This window comes from Oratosquilla oratoria, chromosome 21, assembly GCF_046742065.1.
Source record: "Oratosquilla oratoria isolate Oo_2021 chromosome 21, ASM4674206v1, whole genome shotgun sequence".
Classification (NCBI taxonomy): domain Eukaryota; kingdom Metazoa; phylum Arthropoda; class Malacostraca; order Stomatopoda; family Squillidae; genus Oratosquilla; species Oratosquilla oratoria.
In genome coordinates this window covers 56,918,113-56,933,112 of record NC_134797.1, presented here as the reverse complement: position 1 = coordinate 56,933,112, position 15,000 = coordinate 56,918,113, and the positions used below count along the sequence as shown (strand labels likewise).

The 15,000-nt window shown below is 43.6% G+C and overlaps 1 protein-coding gene across 1 annotated transcript in view; it reads right to left on the bottom strand.

The window, feature by feature from the left end:
• The window catches only part of LOC143037166 (homeobox protein Nkx-6.2-like), a 142,746-nt gene that overhangs the window by 67,359 nt on the left and 60,387 nt on the right, over window positions 1-15,000 (bottom strand). The window contains exon 3 of the mRNA XM_076205284.1: window positions 14,851-15,000. This exon is cut by the window's right edge and continues 14 nt beyond it. Within this exon, the coding sequence (XP_076061399.1) occupies window positions 14,851-15,000 (150 nt within the window). The remainder of the gene's footprint in view (window positions 1-14,850) is intronic.

The window sequence follows — 15,000 nt, the reverse complement described above, 5'->3', positions numbered from 1 at the left end:
TTGTCACGTCTTCTTTACTTCTTATACTTTTCCTCTTGTCCTTCCTTTTGGTTATCCTCTTCTTTTCTCCTCTTCTCCTTTTCCACTTCTCCTTCTCTTCCTTCTCCTCTTCCTCTTTTTTTTTTCTTCTTTCTATTTCTTTAATGTCACGTCTTCTTTACTTTTTATTCTTTTTTTCTTGTCCTTCCTTTTGATTATCCTCTTCTCTTCTCCTCTTCTCCATTTCCTTTTCTCCTTCTCTTCCTTCTCCTCTTCCTCTTTTTTCTTCTTTCTATTTCTTTAATGTCTTCTTTACTTCTTATTCTATTTCTCTTGTCCTTCCTTTTGGTTATTCTCTTTTCTTCTCCTTTCACTTTCTTTCTCTCCATTTCCTCTTCTCCTTCTCTTCCTTCTCCTCTTCCTCCTCTTTCTCCATATCATTTTCTCTGTAAATCCAGCGGAAGTCGGGGCACTCTATGTCTCTCTGCTCAATGTTAATTATTATTCATATTTTTCTTCCCCGTAATCTTCCCTCCGTCTTCACATTCTCTTTTCATTTTTTCTTTTGTTTTTTCTTTTTGTTCTTCGTCTTTTCCACTTTCTAGCTCTGCTATTATTCTCCTTTTTTTTTGGCGCTTTGTTTTGTTCCCTCCTTCTCTTTTCTTCCCTTTCTTCTTCCCGTAATGTCCTCTCCTATTTCCTATTCTTTTGCGGCTCTCTACCACTTTTACCCTTCTCCTCCTCCTCCTCCTCTTTTCCTCCTCCTCCTCCTCCTCCTCCTCCTCCTCCTCCTCCTCCTCCTCCTCCTCCTCCTCCTCCTGCTCTTCCTACTCCATCTTTTCGTTCTCTTCTTCATCTTTGCTCTCACCTTCTCCCTCATTTCATCCCCCACCGTCATTACCATATCCCTTTTGCACAACTCCATCCTCCTCCTCTTCCTCCTCCTCCTCCTTCTCCTCCTCCTCCTCCTCTTCCTCCTCTTCCTCCTCCTGCTACACCACGCCTTCCCACCTCATCTCATTCTGCTCCTCTTCCTGCTGTTCTTCATCCTGTTCGTTCTACTCATTGTCCACCTCCTCTTCCTTCTCCTCCTCCACCTCTTCCTCCTGCCTCTTTTTCCCGTCCTCCTCCTCCTCTGCCTCCTCCTCCTCTTCCTCTTCCTCCTCCTCCTCCCCGTCCTCCTCTTCTTCCTTCGCGCCTCCCTCCTGTGGTATTATCCCCCTCCTCTTCCCCCTTCAGGGCGGTGTTGTTATACAAATGACCCATAAAGCCTTGCCTTCTTAATCCCCACTTACTGTCTCACCCCCTCCTCACTCCTCCTCTTCCTCCTCCTCTTCCTCCTTCCTCCCCCTCCTCACTCCTCCTCTTCCTCCCTCCTCCTACTCCTCTTCTTCCTTCCCTTCCTCTTCTTCCTATTCCTCTACACTCTACTTTTTCGTATAATGGCTTCCCTTTTCCTTTTTCTCGTCTTTAATGTTTTTTATTTTCCTCTCTTCGCTTACCTTTTCCTCCTCTCTCTCTCTCTCGCTCTTTTTAGTCTCTCCTGTCTCCTCAGCTGATGAAAATCGTCTGACGGTACCCAGTACACGAGACAATGCAATTCATAAGCGAGCAGTTAAGGGAATAGTACCGTCCTTTCCCCTTCAGCTGAATAAAATATCTGAAGGCGGCCATATTGAACATATAGGGACTGACTCCCCTACCCTTCGTCCTCCTCCTTCTCCTTCTCATCTTCCTCCTCATTCCTCCCCTTCTTCTTCCTCCTCCACCTCTTCTTCTTCCTCCTCCACCTCTTCTTCGTTTCTTTATTTTTCCTCCTCATTATTTCTTTCTTCATCTCATTCCTCATTTTCCCTTCCTCCCTCTCAGTCCATTTCTCTCTCTTCCTCCATCTCTTCCTCTCTCGTTCTCTCCTTTCTCTCTCTCTCCGTCCCTCACTAGCCCGCGCTCCGTGCGGCCGCGCCGAGACTCGTTCGCTCCCTCTTCGATCCCTCGTCACCCAATTGCACGGTGCCCTCCTCCTCCTCCTCCTCCTCTTTCTCCTCTTCTTCCTCTTTCTCCTCTTCTTCTCCTCCCCCTCTTTAACTCCTCCTCTTTCTCCTCTTCCTTCTATTTCTCCTCCCCCTTCCCTTTCTACTCTTCCTCCTCTTTCTCCTCCTCCTCCTTTCTTTCTCCTCTTTCTCTTCCTTCTCCTCTTTCTCCTCTTTCTTATCACCATCACCATCATCATCATCATCATCATCATCATCATCATCATCATCATCATCATCATCATCATCATCATCATCATCATCATCATCATCATCATCTTCATCATCATCATCATTATCATCATCATTATCACCACCATCACCATCACCATCACCATCGTCATCATCCACCTTTACTCTTCCCTCCCCCTTTCTTCCTCTCTTCCTCCCCCTTTGCTCTCTTCCTACTCTTTCCTCTCATGCCTCCTCTTTGTAACCTTTTCCCCCCGACTTAGTTAATAAGGAGGCTTAGACATACAAAGGTCGGTGCGTACACATGCACACACGTACACACAGCCACACATGCACACACGTACACACATGCACACACACAGACGTAATATAAAGTAGCGTTGCCTTTACTTACTCTATACTACCGCTCCTCATAATTCTTCGCATTTTGCCCTCACCCTCTCACTCCCCTCCTCCTCTTTCTCCTACACTTCCTCATAGAACTCCTCCTTCACCTCCCACAACTCCTCCTCCTCATCCTCCTCCTCCTCCTCCTCCTTCTTCTCCTTCTCCTTCTTCTCCTTCTCCTCCTCCTCCTCCTCCTCCTCTTCCCCCTCCACCACCTCCTCCTTCTTCTCCTCCTACTGCTCCTTCCCTTCCCTCTTCTCCACCCCCTCCTTCTTCTCCTCCTCCTCTTCCTCCTCGTCTCACACCTCATCTTACACATACACCTCTTGCCATATCTGCAACACCTTTTCCAACTCCTATAAATCCTACACCTACTGGAACTCCTACAGATCGTATTACACCTACACCTCACCATATATTCCATCAGACATTTCACCCACTCCTACACCTACACCTGCACCTACACCTACTCCTCCACCGACACCTCCCCCTACAATTCCTCTTACACCTCCCTTGGATACCTCTTCCCATACCTCCTCCTCCTCTTTTCTTCGTCGTCCCCATCCTCCTCTTTCTTTTCCTCTTTTGTCCACATCCTCATTTTGTTTTGCTTTTTCGTCTCGGCCGTTTTTTTTTAATACTTTTTCTTGTCACCTTTCTCTTTTTTCCTCCTTCCTCCTCTCCACCACAACCTCCTCCCTCACCCTCCCCCCTCCCTCACCCTCCCACTTCCTCCTTTTATTCCTCCCTTTGCCTCCTCATTTACCTTTTCTTCCTCCTACATTTTCCCTCCTTCCTCAGCCTCCATCCCTCCTCATCCTCCATCTTTCGTCACTCCTCCATCTTCATTCCTGCCTCAACTTCCGCCCTATCTTCTCCTTACTCTTCTTTGTAACATCTTCTTTCTCACCCACACTCCTTCCTCACACTCCCTCCATCACCCTCTCTTCTCCGTCACATATCGTACTCCATCACCCACCCTTCTCCCTCACCCTCTTGCCTTCTTTACCTTTCCTCTTTACTCCCTCACCCCTCCCTTCTTCCTAGCTCTTTCTCCTTTACTTCTCTTCTCTCTCCCTCGTCACAAGGAGGGAGAGGAGGCATAGGAGTAGGAGGAGGAATAGGAGGAGTAGAAGGAGGACAGAAGGAGGAGGAGAGAGAGGAGGAGGAGGAGGAGGAGGAGGAGGAGGAGGAGGAGGAGTAGGGGAGGAGGAGGAATAGGAAGAGGAGGTGGAGGAGGAGAGAGAGAGGAGGAGGAGGAGGAGGAGTAGGAGTAGGAAGAGGAGGAGGAGAGAGAGAGGAGAAGAGAGCTTCTCTCCCGTCACCTCGGAGGCGGAGGTCCTAATCCGGCGTAATAGAGCGGCCGATGATGCGGAGATGTGATCGTCAGATAGAGCTGTGATGAAGATCCCACGCCGCGCCACGCCACGCCACGCCGCAGCACGCGGCCGCTGCTATGGCAGCCGTGGTAATATCTTGATGCGGTGAAGACGAGGACTGAGGAGGAGGAGGAGGAAAAGGAGGAGGAGGAAGAGATGGGGTGAAGGGAATAGCAGCCGGAACCCCGATGATCTATTTTTTTTTTATCTATTTTTTATTTCCGTATGTAGCTTCAGAGTATATATGTATATATATATATATATATATATATATATATATATATATGTATATACATATATATATAATATATATGTATATATATATATATTTATATTTATATATATGTATATATATATATATATATACATGTATATATGCATGTATGCTGGGATATTGTGACAAGTTGAAAGTGGAAAAAGAAGTCATGGGTCTAGTTCCGAGTTTTTGAGTTTATTCCTGGCCAGTTTGGCTTTATGCTTCTTCATAAAGCGAAACCGGTCAGGAATAAACTCAAAAACTTGGAAGTAGACCCGTGACTTCTTTTTCCACCTTCATCGTATATATATATATATATATATATATATATATATATATATATATATATATATATATATCTTATCCCAAACGTAATATATATTGCATCCACTTATCGATCCACCATTCCCACGTATCCCTTATCATCGTCACTGTCTTATCCTTTTCCATCTTTGTTCCTTTTCTCTCCAGGCACTCCTTGGCACTCTGGCTTAACTTCCTTTCATTCGCTCTTATCCATATACCCAAGTTTGTGTTTATGTGTTTAGTGTTATGTACGTGTGTTTTAACTCCTACTTACGTGGAGTGTGTAACTACATACATTTATAAACTAAAATAAATTGGCCGTGGAATGATCTTCTGAAACAAAGGACTAACACAGGTCACGGGGAGTGACGTCAGCAAAAGTGGGCGGAGTCAGCGATGGCCGAGACCTGAATCCCAAAGAGAGAGGAGGATTCCAGGAAGGGAGAGAGAGAGAGAGAGAGAGAGAGAGAGAGAGAGAGAGAGAGAGAGAGAGAGAGAGAGAGAGAGAGAGAGAGAGAGAGAGAGAAAGAAGAAAGGGAGTAGATGGGAGAAGAAGGGGGAGAAGTAGAACGAACAAAAGAAGAGGAAGAAGATGGAGAATGGGAAGGGGAGGAGAGTGATAACAGAAAGGGAATAGAAGAGATGATAAGGGTGAAAAATAAAGAAAAATATTCAAGAGAAATGGGGAACGAGAGGGAGAAGCTTAGAAATGGGTGATGTGAAACGCAAGAGAGGGAAGAGGAGGAGGAGGAGTAGGAGGAGGAGGAGGAATAGGACGAGGACGAGGAAATAAAGAGGGGGCGGAGGAGGAGGAAGAGGGGGAAAGAAAAAGGCCAAAAGAGAATGTATAAAAAAGGTTAAACCTAATTGAGAATAAAGAAAAGGAGTTGGAGGAGAAGGAGGAAGAGGGGAGGAAGAAGAAGAGGAGGTAAGGGAAAGGCATTGGAGGAGGAGGAGGAGGTAGAGGATAAAGAGAACTAAGATATTAAGGAATTACATGGAGTTATACGGACAAATGAACAGCAACAGACCTATTGCTCCTTATAAGGCTGTTCTGGTAATTAACCTATCATTAATATTTTTTAACCTATATCAAAATAAATAATTCTAGTCGGAGACTTATAGCAAAGTAAATGTCGAAATGATTTTTTGAATATTTCTTCAGTGAAACATCCAATGACGTAGGATGGTAGACCCTTCAATATATTAACACGATTGAAGAAAAGGCATTTTGCCACGTCTTTTTGAAATCGTTTTCCAACAATCTTGTATCCATTATTCCTAGTTGCGTTGGAGGTGCCAATTTTTCAAATATTTTTTTTCCACTTCCACAAGTCTATAAACTCGATATTTTCGTTCGAGCACAAGAACCTTCAAGTGGTCATTTGTGCTGAAAGCTCCTGATGTAAAACTGCTCTTCAACACCAATACGAGGGAGAATGCCGAATATCATGATCTTGCTACGCTCTGGCCCCTTAATCATACATTTGTATTTGTTCATTAATTCTTCCGACTCCATGTTCATGACGTCATTCATGGTCTACATGCACTATGCGAACGGAGTCAGCCTTTTCATCATCATTGAATACTTCGATTGCATTCGTGACGTCATCAAATCTGGCTCCGGGAGAGAAATATCTTTTCTTTCTTTTCGGAGTTCTTCCACAGAATTTCCCTTACTGATATCGTATTAATGAATCTCACATGATAACACTATAACTATATTTTGATTCATTTTCCATGGCAGCCAATGGTGCCAAACGAGTTTTGCGTCATGACTGGTTCGATAGGCCGGGCACCGTTTTTGACTAGCGAATTCATCGCTTAAGGCACTGACCTGTTCAGGTCACGTTTGAAGGGTGGTGGGTGCAAGTGGTATTTGTCAAGGATGAAAGAAATAATTTCAGAAATTACTAATTATGGTATATTTATGACGTAATAATTATAACATTATTAGTACCTTCTATAGTTATTACTATTAGACCCTTCTAAATTGATCATTATCAATATGCGCCATCCCATATAACATTTTAGCAAACTGTCATGTAGAACCTCACGGATCCCGATAAAGAAATATCGCGCGAATTGAGGTGTTGGAGTTGGGGCTGCTGCAACAGCGCGCCCCTAGGTTTGGGGCGTAGATGTCGAAACAGGAGCATAAGGATGAAGAGAACAAAGTCAAAGAAGAGCAGGAGAAAAACGTGGGGGAGGAGAGGAGGAAGAGAAAAGAGAAAGAGTAGAATGTGGAAGAGAAGAAAAAAATATGGAGGAGAAAGTTAAGGAGGAAGAGATGGAAGTAGAGGAGGAGAAGAGGAGACATGAAGGGAATGGAGGAGAATAAAGAGGAGATAAGTGGAACTGTGGATGACTATAGATGGAAGAAGATATGAAGAGGAATGGAGGGAAGAAAAGAAAGAGGGAAGGAAGGAAGGAAAGAGAAGGGAAGAGAGGAGATAAATGGAAATGAAAAAAGTGAAGCAGAGAGAAAATGGAGGATTAAGGGAGGTAAGGAGGGAGGGAGGGAAGGAGGGAGGGAGGGAGGGAAGGAGGGAGGGAGGGAGGCAGGAACAAGGGAAGGGAAAAATGGAATGGAAGGAAGGAAGGAAGGAGGAAGGGGAGGGGGAAAAAGCGAGGAAGGGGAGGAAGGAAAGAAAGGTGGAGGAAAGTCGCCATGGAGGGAAGAAGGGAGACATGGAGGGACTAAATGAGGAGGAGGAGGAGGAGGAGAAGGAGGAGATTGGGGAGAAACAAGCCTACGGATGGCGAAGAAGGAGGAGAAGGAGAAGAAGAAGAAGAAGAAGGAGAAGATGAAGAAGGAGAAGAAGAAGGAGAAGAAGAAGAAGAAGAAGAAGAAGAAGAAGAAGAAGAAGAAGAAGAAGAAGAAGAAGAAGAAGAAGAAGAAGAAGAAGAAGAAGAAGAAGAAGAAGAAGAAGAGGAAGAAGAAGAAGAAGAAGAAGAAGAAGAAGAAGAAGAAGAAGAAGAAGAAGAAGAAGAATGAGAAGAAGAAGAAGAAGAAGAAGAAGAAGAAGAAGAAGAAGAAGAAGAAGAAGAAGAAGAAGAAGAAGAAGAAGAAGAAGAAGAAGAAGAAGAAGAAGAAGAAGAAGAAGAAGAAGAAGAAGAAGAAGAAGAAGAAGAAGAAGAAGAAGGAGAAGAAGAAGAAGAAGAAGAAGAGAAGAGCGAGAGAGAGCGCGGTGGTGCGAGAAAAGTAAAACACGATGATGGAAGTAGAGACAATAACAATAATGAAAAAATGCATCACGCGAAAGCGTACAGAATAATGAAATGCAGATTACCATTTGCAAAGAATATTAGAAAAATATGAAAGGAGAAGAAAGATGGAGTTTGAGGACAAAAAAGGATACAGACACAAGGACGGAGAGGGAGAGAGAGAGAGAGAGAGAGAGAGAGAGAGAGAGAGAGAGAGAGAGAGAGAGAGAGAGAGAGAGAGGGAGAGGGAGAGAGAGCGAGACAGAATGTGTGTGTGTGTGTGTGTGTGTGTGTGTGTGTGTGTGTGTGTGTGTGTGTGTGTGTGTGTGTGTGTGTGTGTGTGTGTGAGAGAGAGAGAGAGAGAGAGAGAGAGGTGTGTGTGTGTGTAAGAGAGAGAGAGAGAGGGGGGGAGAGAATGTAAGAATGTAAATAAAAAATCCTGCGTAGCACAAACGTATGAATAGATGTATAGCATTCAACTATACATACACTTTGAGCTAACCACAGGAACTCCCTTCATCTACGAACCATTTTCCTCTTTCACCTCCTCTTCATCTTCCTTCTCATCAACCTCCTCCTCTTTCTTCTTCCTCCCTCCACATCTCCCCCTCCCCCACTCTCCTCCCTCTCCTCCTATCTCACTTCCTCCTCTTCTCATCTTCCTCCCCTCTCCTCTTCTGTTATTTTCCGTCGACCATACCAGAAACCAAAAGGTCGCTTGCTGTTTTGGTCTTTCTTTGTTGTTGTTTCTTTGAGGGAAAGAAAGCTCTTGTATAGCTAATTAAAGAAGGTTTTCTCCAGTTAATGGAGGAGAAATAAGACTATTGGTAAATGATGAAGAAGAGAGATATGCTTGACTGCTGAAAGAACGAAGTAGAGCTGTTGTAGAGTTACTACAAGAGAAGAAAATGTGTTGTACAGTTAGTAAGAGATACGAGAGAAAACAAGAGCGAATGAAAGAGAGGGATAGCAAGATATATATATATATATATATATATATATATATATATATATAATATATATAGAAAGAGAGAGAGAGAGAGAGAGAGAGAGAGAGAGAGAGAGAGAGAGAGAGAGAGAGAGAGAGAGAGAGAGAGAGAGAGAGAGAGAGAGAGAGAGAGAGAGAGAGAGAGAAAGGGAGAGAGAAAACAAGACGAATGGCAGAGAGGGGTGGAAAGAGAGAAAAATAAAGAATTAGAGTTACTAAAAAACCCGAGAGAGAGATAGAGAGAGAGAAAGAAAGAGAGAGATAGAGAGACAGAGAGGGGAGGAGGGAGAGAGAAATTGTCTAGAACAGTTAAAGAGAGAGAAAAAGAGGTATGTTGTGCAACAATTGAGAGAGAAAGGTAGAGAGAGTTCGTGAAGAGGCAGAGAGATATGGACATCCACTGAGAGAGAGAGAAGAACTATTGTACAGCTATTTAGAAAAAAAGAGAGATTTATCATACATTTACTGAAAGAGAAAAAAGAAACATTTGCTGTACAACAAAGAGAGAAAAAAAGAGACCTATTGTACAGATGTTCAAGACCCGAGTTTTGAAAACCGAAGAGAGGAAAAAGAAAAAGAGGACCTTTGCTTGTGGAAGAGAGAGCATCAGAAAGAGAGGGGTTAGAAAGGAAGAGAGCTGGAGTCGGAATAGAGCTCTTGTAGGACCGAGACGTGTATTAACCCGATGGAGGACGAAGAGGACATAATTGGGGAGGACAAGCAAGTGTGGAGGAGAAGAAGGAGGAGGAGGAAGAGAAGAAGGAGGAGGAGGAGGAGGAGGATGAAAAGGCAGGGACGGAAAAGTAGTAGGAGGAGAAGGAGGTGAAGGAGGAGGAGGAAAAGGCAGCGACGGAGGAGTAGGAGGAAAGGGAGGATGAGAAGAAGGAAGATGATGAGAAGAAGGAGGAGGAGAAGGAAAAAGAGGAGGAGAAGAAGAAAGAGGAGGAGAAGGAGGAGAGGAAGAAGACAAAAAAGGAGGAGGAGGAGGAGGAGAAGGAAGAGGAAGAGGAGAAGAAGGAAGAGGAGGAGAAGGAGGAGGGGAAGAAGAAGAGGAGGAGGAGGAGGAAGAAGAAAAGAAGAGGAAGTAGATGGGGTAGAAGAACTAGATGAATAAAGATATTATGAGAAGAGATAGGAGGAGAAAGAGGAGGAAGAGAAAAGGGGGAGAAGGAATCAAAGGATAGGACACAGAAAGAGATGGAAGTGGAAGAAGAAATAGAAACGGAGAAGATGGATGACAAAGAGGAGGAGCGAGGAGGAGGAGGAAGAAGAGGAGGTCGAGAGTGCCCAGAGGAGGAATGAAGGTGGATCAAATGCCAGCTACCGTGCCCTCTCCATTCAGACAGCGACTTTCCGAAATAGCAATGAAACCCTTGAGATCGCAACGTTTCCTCTAGGGAAGATGGCGATTTCACACAATGAGTTATACGCTATTACAGGAAAAATACTATTTCAGGTGACAGCAATAGTCTTCAGTACAATTGCTGAAATAGGAATAGGAGCTCTAGATGCTCTGGAATGAACCGCTGATTTTATAATAGGAATACGCTTCGATCAAATAGTATGAATCTTTGGTCAGAGTAATAGTATTTCATGGAACAGTTGTTGTGGAAATACAGAGGATTTTATTCTTTAGACGGGGTAGCGCCCCCTAGCCTGAGTGCTGTGTTACTCGATCGAGACGCCGTTGTGAAGCCCCACAGCTGAATTGGATCACCTGGCGTTCTGTACAGCAGTGTCTGTATTTGGCGTCACTGTATTGAAAGGATTAAAGTCATACTATGCCTACGAATAGTTATTTTATAACCCTTTCAACACTGTTACGTCTTTCATGATAGATTATTCTGGTTAATAACAAGTGGATATGTTGTACTGATTCAGGGAAACTCTAGAATATGTATATACATATGTATGTGTATGTATATATATTATATATATATATATATATATATATATATATATGAGTATGTATATATAATATATATACGTATATATAAGTAATATGTATATATAGTATATATAGATATGTATATATATATACATATACATATATGTATATATATACATATATATATATATATATATATATATATATATATATATATATAATACATATACACGTATATAGTCGAAAGGAAAAAATCATAGTAACTCCTATGTTGAAACACGTTAGCTTTGGTCAGTTTGAAATGATCCTTGCTGTGAAAGTTAGAATATATTTGTTTTCGTACCGTTAACATTGCGGCAATAAACGCTAAATGGTAATCACTAAGTATATGGAGAGAATGAGGAAAAAACGCCCGGACAGCCTTCGTGGTGAAACATAATGTATGTATGCCGTAGACTTTCTCGAAAAAATGTCCTTTCCAAATGTATTTGTTTTCATGTATTTATTAATTTTTATTTATTAATTCATTCATTTATTTACACTGTTTATATATATATATGTATATATATACAGACACACACACACACACATATATATATATATATGTTTACATATTTATTTATTTATCTGTTTTTTAATTTATTTACTTGTTTATTAGTTTATTTATTAATTTATTTTATATTCTCATTTTATTTACTTAGTAATGATGAGGAAATGACGTATTTGTGATGCGGTGATGAAATTTAGCGTGATGTGTTGATGATGGAGTGACGTCATAAACTGATAGAATGTAGCGTCAAATGGTGATAAAAAATATTGTGATGATGTTAAATGACGAAATATCTCGTAATATTTTACCGAGAGAGTGTTTGTGATGGGTTGATGTTGGACCATACTGTGATACACTCAACGGCGTCATAACACCAACATGATAGTGATGATGATGATGATAGTGATGATGGTGAAGATGATAGTGATGATGATAATGATGATGATAGTGATGATGATGAAGATGATAGTGATGATGATAATGATGAAGATTATGATGATGATGATTATGAGTTATGAGGAAACAGACTATATGGTGATAACGGTATTCTGATGGAATGGATCTCTGGTGATGATGATGGTGGTGTGATAAAGTGTTGGTGGTGGTGGGGGTTCGGGATATGTTGGTGATGATATCAAGAAGACGACCAGAGTTCAAATCCGTTCATTTGTAGAGACTAAAGGATCTTCCCTTATCTTTCTCGTGGTTAATGTGTGGTGGTGGTGGTGTGGTAACGGTGGTGGTGGTAGTGGTGGTAGTGGTGGTGGTGACAGTGGTGGTGATGGTAGTGGTAGTGGTTGTGATGGTATCGGTGTGTGATGGTGGTGATAATGACAGTTGTCTTGGTGGTGATGGTGATGATAGTGGTGACAGTGGTGGTGATAGTGGCAATGGCGATGGTGGTGATAGTGGTAGTTGTGATGGTATCGGTGTGTGATGGTGGTGATAATGGCAGTAGTTTTGGTGGTGATGGTGGCGGTGATAGTGGTGGCGGTGGTGGTGATAATGTTGGTTGTGACGGTATTGGTGTGCGATGATGGTGATAATGACAGTAGTCTTGGTGGTGATGGTGGTAGTAATGGTAGTGGTGGTGATGACATTGGTGGTGATAGTGGTGGCGGTGGTGCGATGGTGGTGATAGTGGTGGTTGTGATAGTATCAGTGTGTGATGGTGATTATGACAGTATTCTTGGTGGTGATAGTAACGGTAGTTCTATTAGTCATGTTGCTGTTACTGGTGGTGGTGGTATCCATGGTGGTGTTAGTGGTGGTGATGGTGATGATGGTGGTGGTGGTGGTAGTTCTGTTGTAACGAGAAGTTCAGTGTTCTTATGATGGTGGTATGAACAGTGTGGTAGGAGACGCTGGTTGGAGATATATGACAAACGAAGGGTGATGGTGGAGATAATGGGTGGAGGAATGGTGGTGACGATGTTATTATTTGGTGGTGACGAGCATTCATGTCGGTGATGGCAGTTGTGGTGGTGATGTAGTGACTAAATAAAATCGCCTGTCGATCACCAGCCAGAATAAACTGCTTCAAGTGGAGTGAACACTAGTCTATCCACATCTTCCATCTGTCATAAAGCCGAGACACATCGAGTAAGTCCTGGAGCTTGATGAGAGAAAGAGAGAGGGAGAGAGAGAGAGAAAGAGAGAGAGAGAGAGAGAGAGAGAGAGAAAGGGAGGAAGAGTGAGGGAGGGAAGGAGAGAGAAGGGGGAGAGAGAGGGAGAGAGAGAGAGAGAGAGAGAGAGAGAGAGAGAGAGAGAGAGAGAGAGAGAGAGAGAGAGAGAGAGAGAGAGAGAGAGAGAGAGAGAGAGAAAGGGAGAGAAAGAGAAAAGGAGAGGGGGTATAGAGAGAGAGAGAGAGAGAGAGGAAGAGAGAAGGAGGGAAGGAGAGAGAGGAAAAGAGAGAGAGAGGGAGAGAGAAAGAGATAGAATGATGATAGGAGATGGTTGGTGAAGGAGATGACGTGAAAGCAATGAGAGTGAAGACGATGGAGGAGAAGATGATGCGGAGGGTGGGGAGGAGGGGCGGGGATGATGGGGGGGAATGGGGTGGGGGAGGGGGAGGAGGCGATAATACCCGGACGAGTCTCTCCGCCCCTAATGCCCAACATCAATTGCCGAACCCACTGCCGCCTCCTCCTTCTCCTCCTCCTCCTCCACCTCCTCCTCATCTTCTCCTCCTCCTCCTCCTCCTCCTCCTCTTCCTTCTCCTCTAACTTCTCCTCTTCCTCCTCGTCCACCTCCACCTCTTCCTCCTCCTCCTTCTCCTCCTCTTCATCCTCCTCCTTCTCCTCCTCCATCAACTTCCCCTCCTCTCCCACTCCTCTCGTCTCCATCTCCCGCAAACTCCTTCATCCATCCTCTTCCTTCATTTCTCCTTCTTCTCTCTCCCTTCTCTTTCTTTCCTCTTTCCACCTCTCTCCTTCCTCGCTATCCTCCTTTCTCTCTCCTCCTTCCTCCTTCTTCATCTTTGCAATCTTTCCTTCATCTCCTCCACGCAAGTGAAGGGAGATCCCATTACATGAATAAAATCACCTGACGGCAGCCAGAATAAACACATAAACCACAAACTGAAGTTAAATGGTTAACTGTTCCTCCCTTTGGTAGTTTCGTAGTCACGTGACCAATTCGTCACGGGGTTGTTGTCGCGGTAGTCTGTTCCCGCCTGGGAGTTTTTGGTAACATGTCATTAAGTCGCTAACGAGGTGATGGAGGAGGAGGAGGAGAAGGAGGAGGAGGAGTTGGGGTTTGTTTCTAAAAATCACCATCATTCATCTACTAGGCCTGGGGGAATGAGAGAGAGAGAGAGAGAGAGAGAGAGAGAAATGGACGTCACCGTCCCTGTACTGAATGAAACACACACACACACACACACACACACACACACACACACACACACACACACACACACACACACACACACACACACACACACACACACACACACTTATTCATTTACTATGAAACTAGACGAATTGTAGTGAACTTTTTGTTCAGAAACACTAACCTTATTCAAGGTTTTAGAGCTTTATTCAAATTATTATCGTATGTAATAACTCACACCCCATGATTTATTGTTCAATTAAGAACGAGCAGAACATTCATCTTCGACTGTACACACGAGCATTGTCATAGCCAGCGCCACTGTATCCCATACGTGTACCAAAATCACGTACCTCAGTCACTCAAGACACCGCCCCTCCTCCCCGTGACGTAGAACCAAAGGGCGTATCTGATTGGCTACGTGAATTCGCGGTAACCAATCGCGGCGGACTTTGGTGTCATGTCGCCAGAAGGGGTGGCGTCAGGTTTGACTGATAATTGTGGATCTGATGGGGTTTGTATATGCACGTGTATGTAGAATTTAGAGGTCGTAGAATATGTATGCATATGTGTACACACACATGCAAACATATTCATATAAGTTATCAATTCATACAAACATAGGTTACTTTAAGGTACCTATAGGTTGCGTCTTCGCAATGTTGATCATTACAGTGACCCTAAACTCTGTTTACCCCAGGTTAAACCTAGGTCAAGTTAAGGTCAAACAAAGGTTCAACCAAAATTAAACATACCAAGGGTACAAACCCTTAAAAAAAAAAAAAAAAAAGTCTACAGACTAGGTCGCATTCCCGTAACTCAGGTCACAGGTTATGCGGAGCTTGCGGTGACCTACCTTGACCTGAGACTCGGTCATGCCGAGGGCGTAGGCGAGTTTGGCGCGCTCTGGCCCCGCCAGGTACTTGGTCTGCTCGAAGGTCTTCTCAAGGGCGAAGATCTGCTGGCCGCTGAAGGTGGGCCTCGTGTGCTTCTTCTTCCCGTCCTT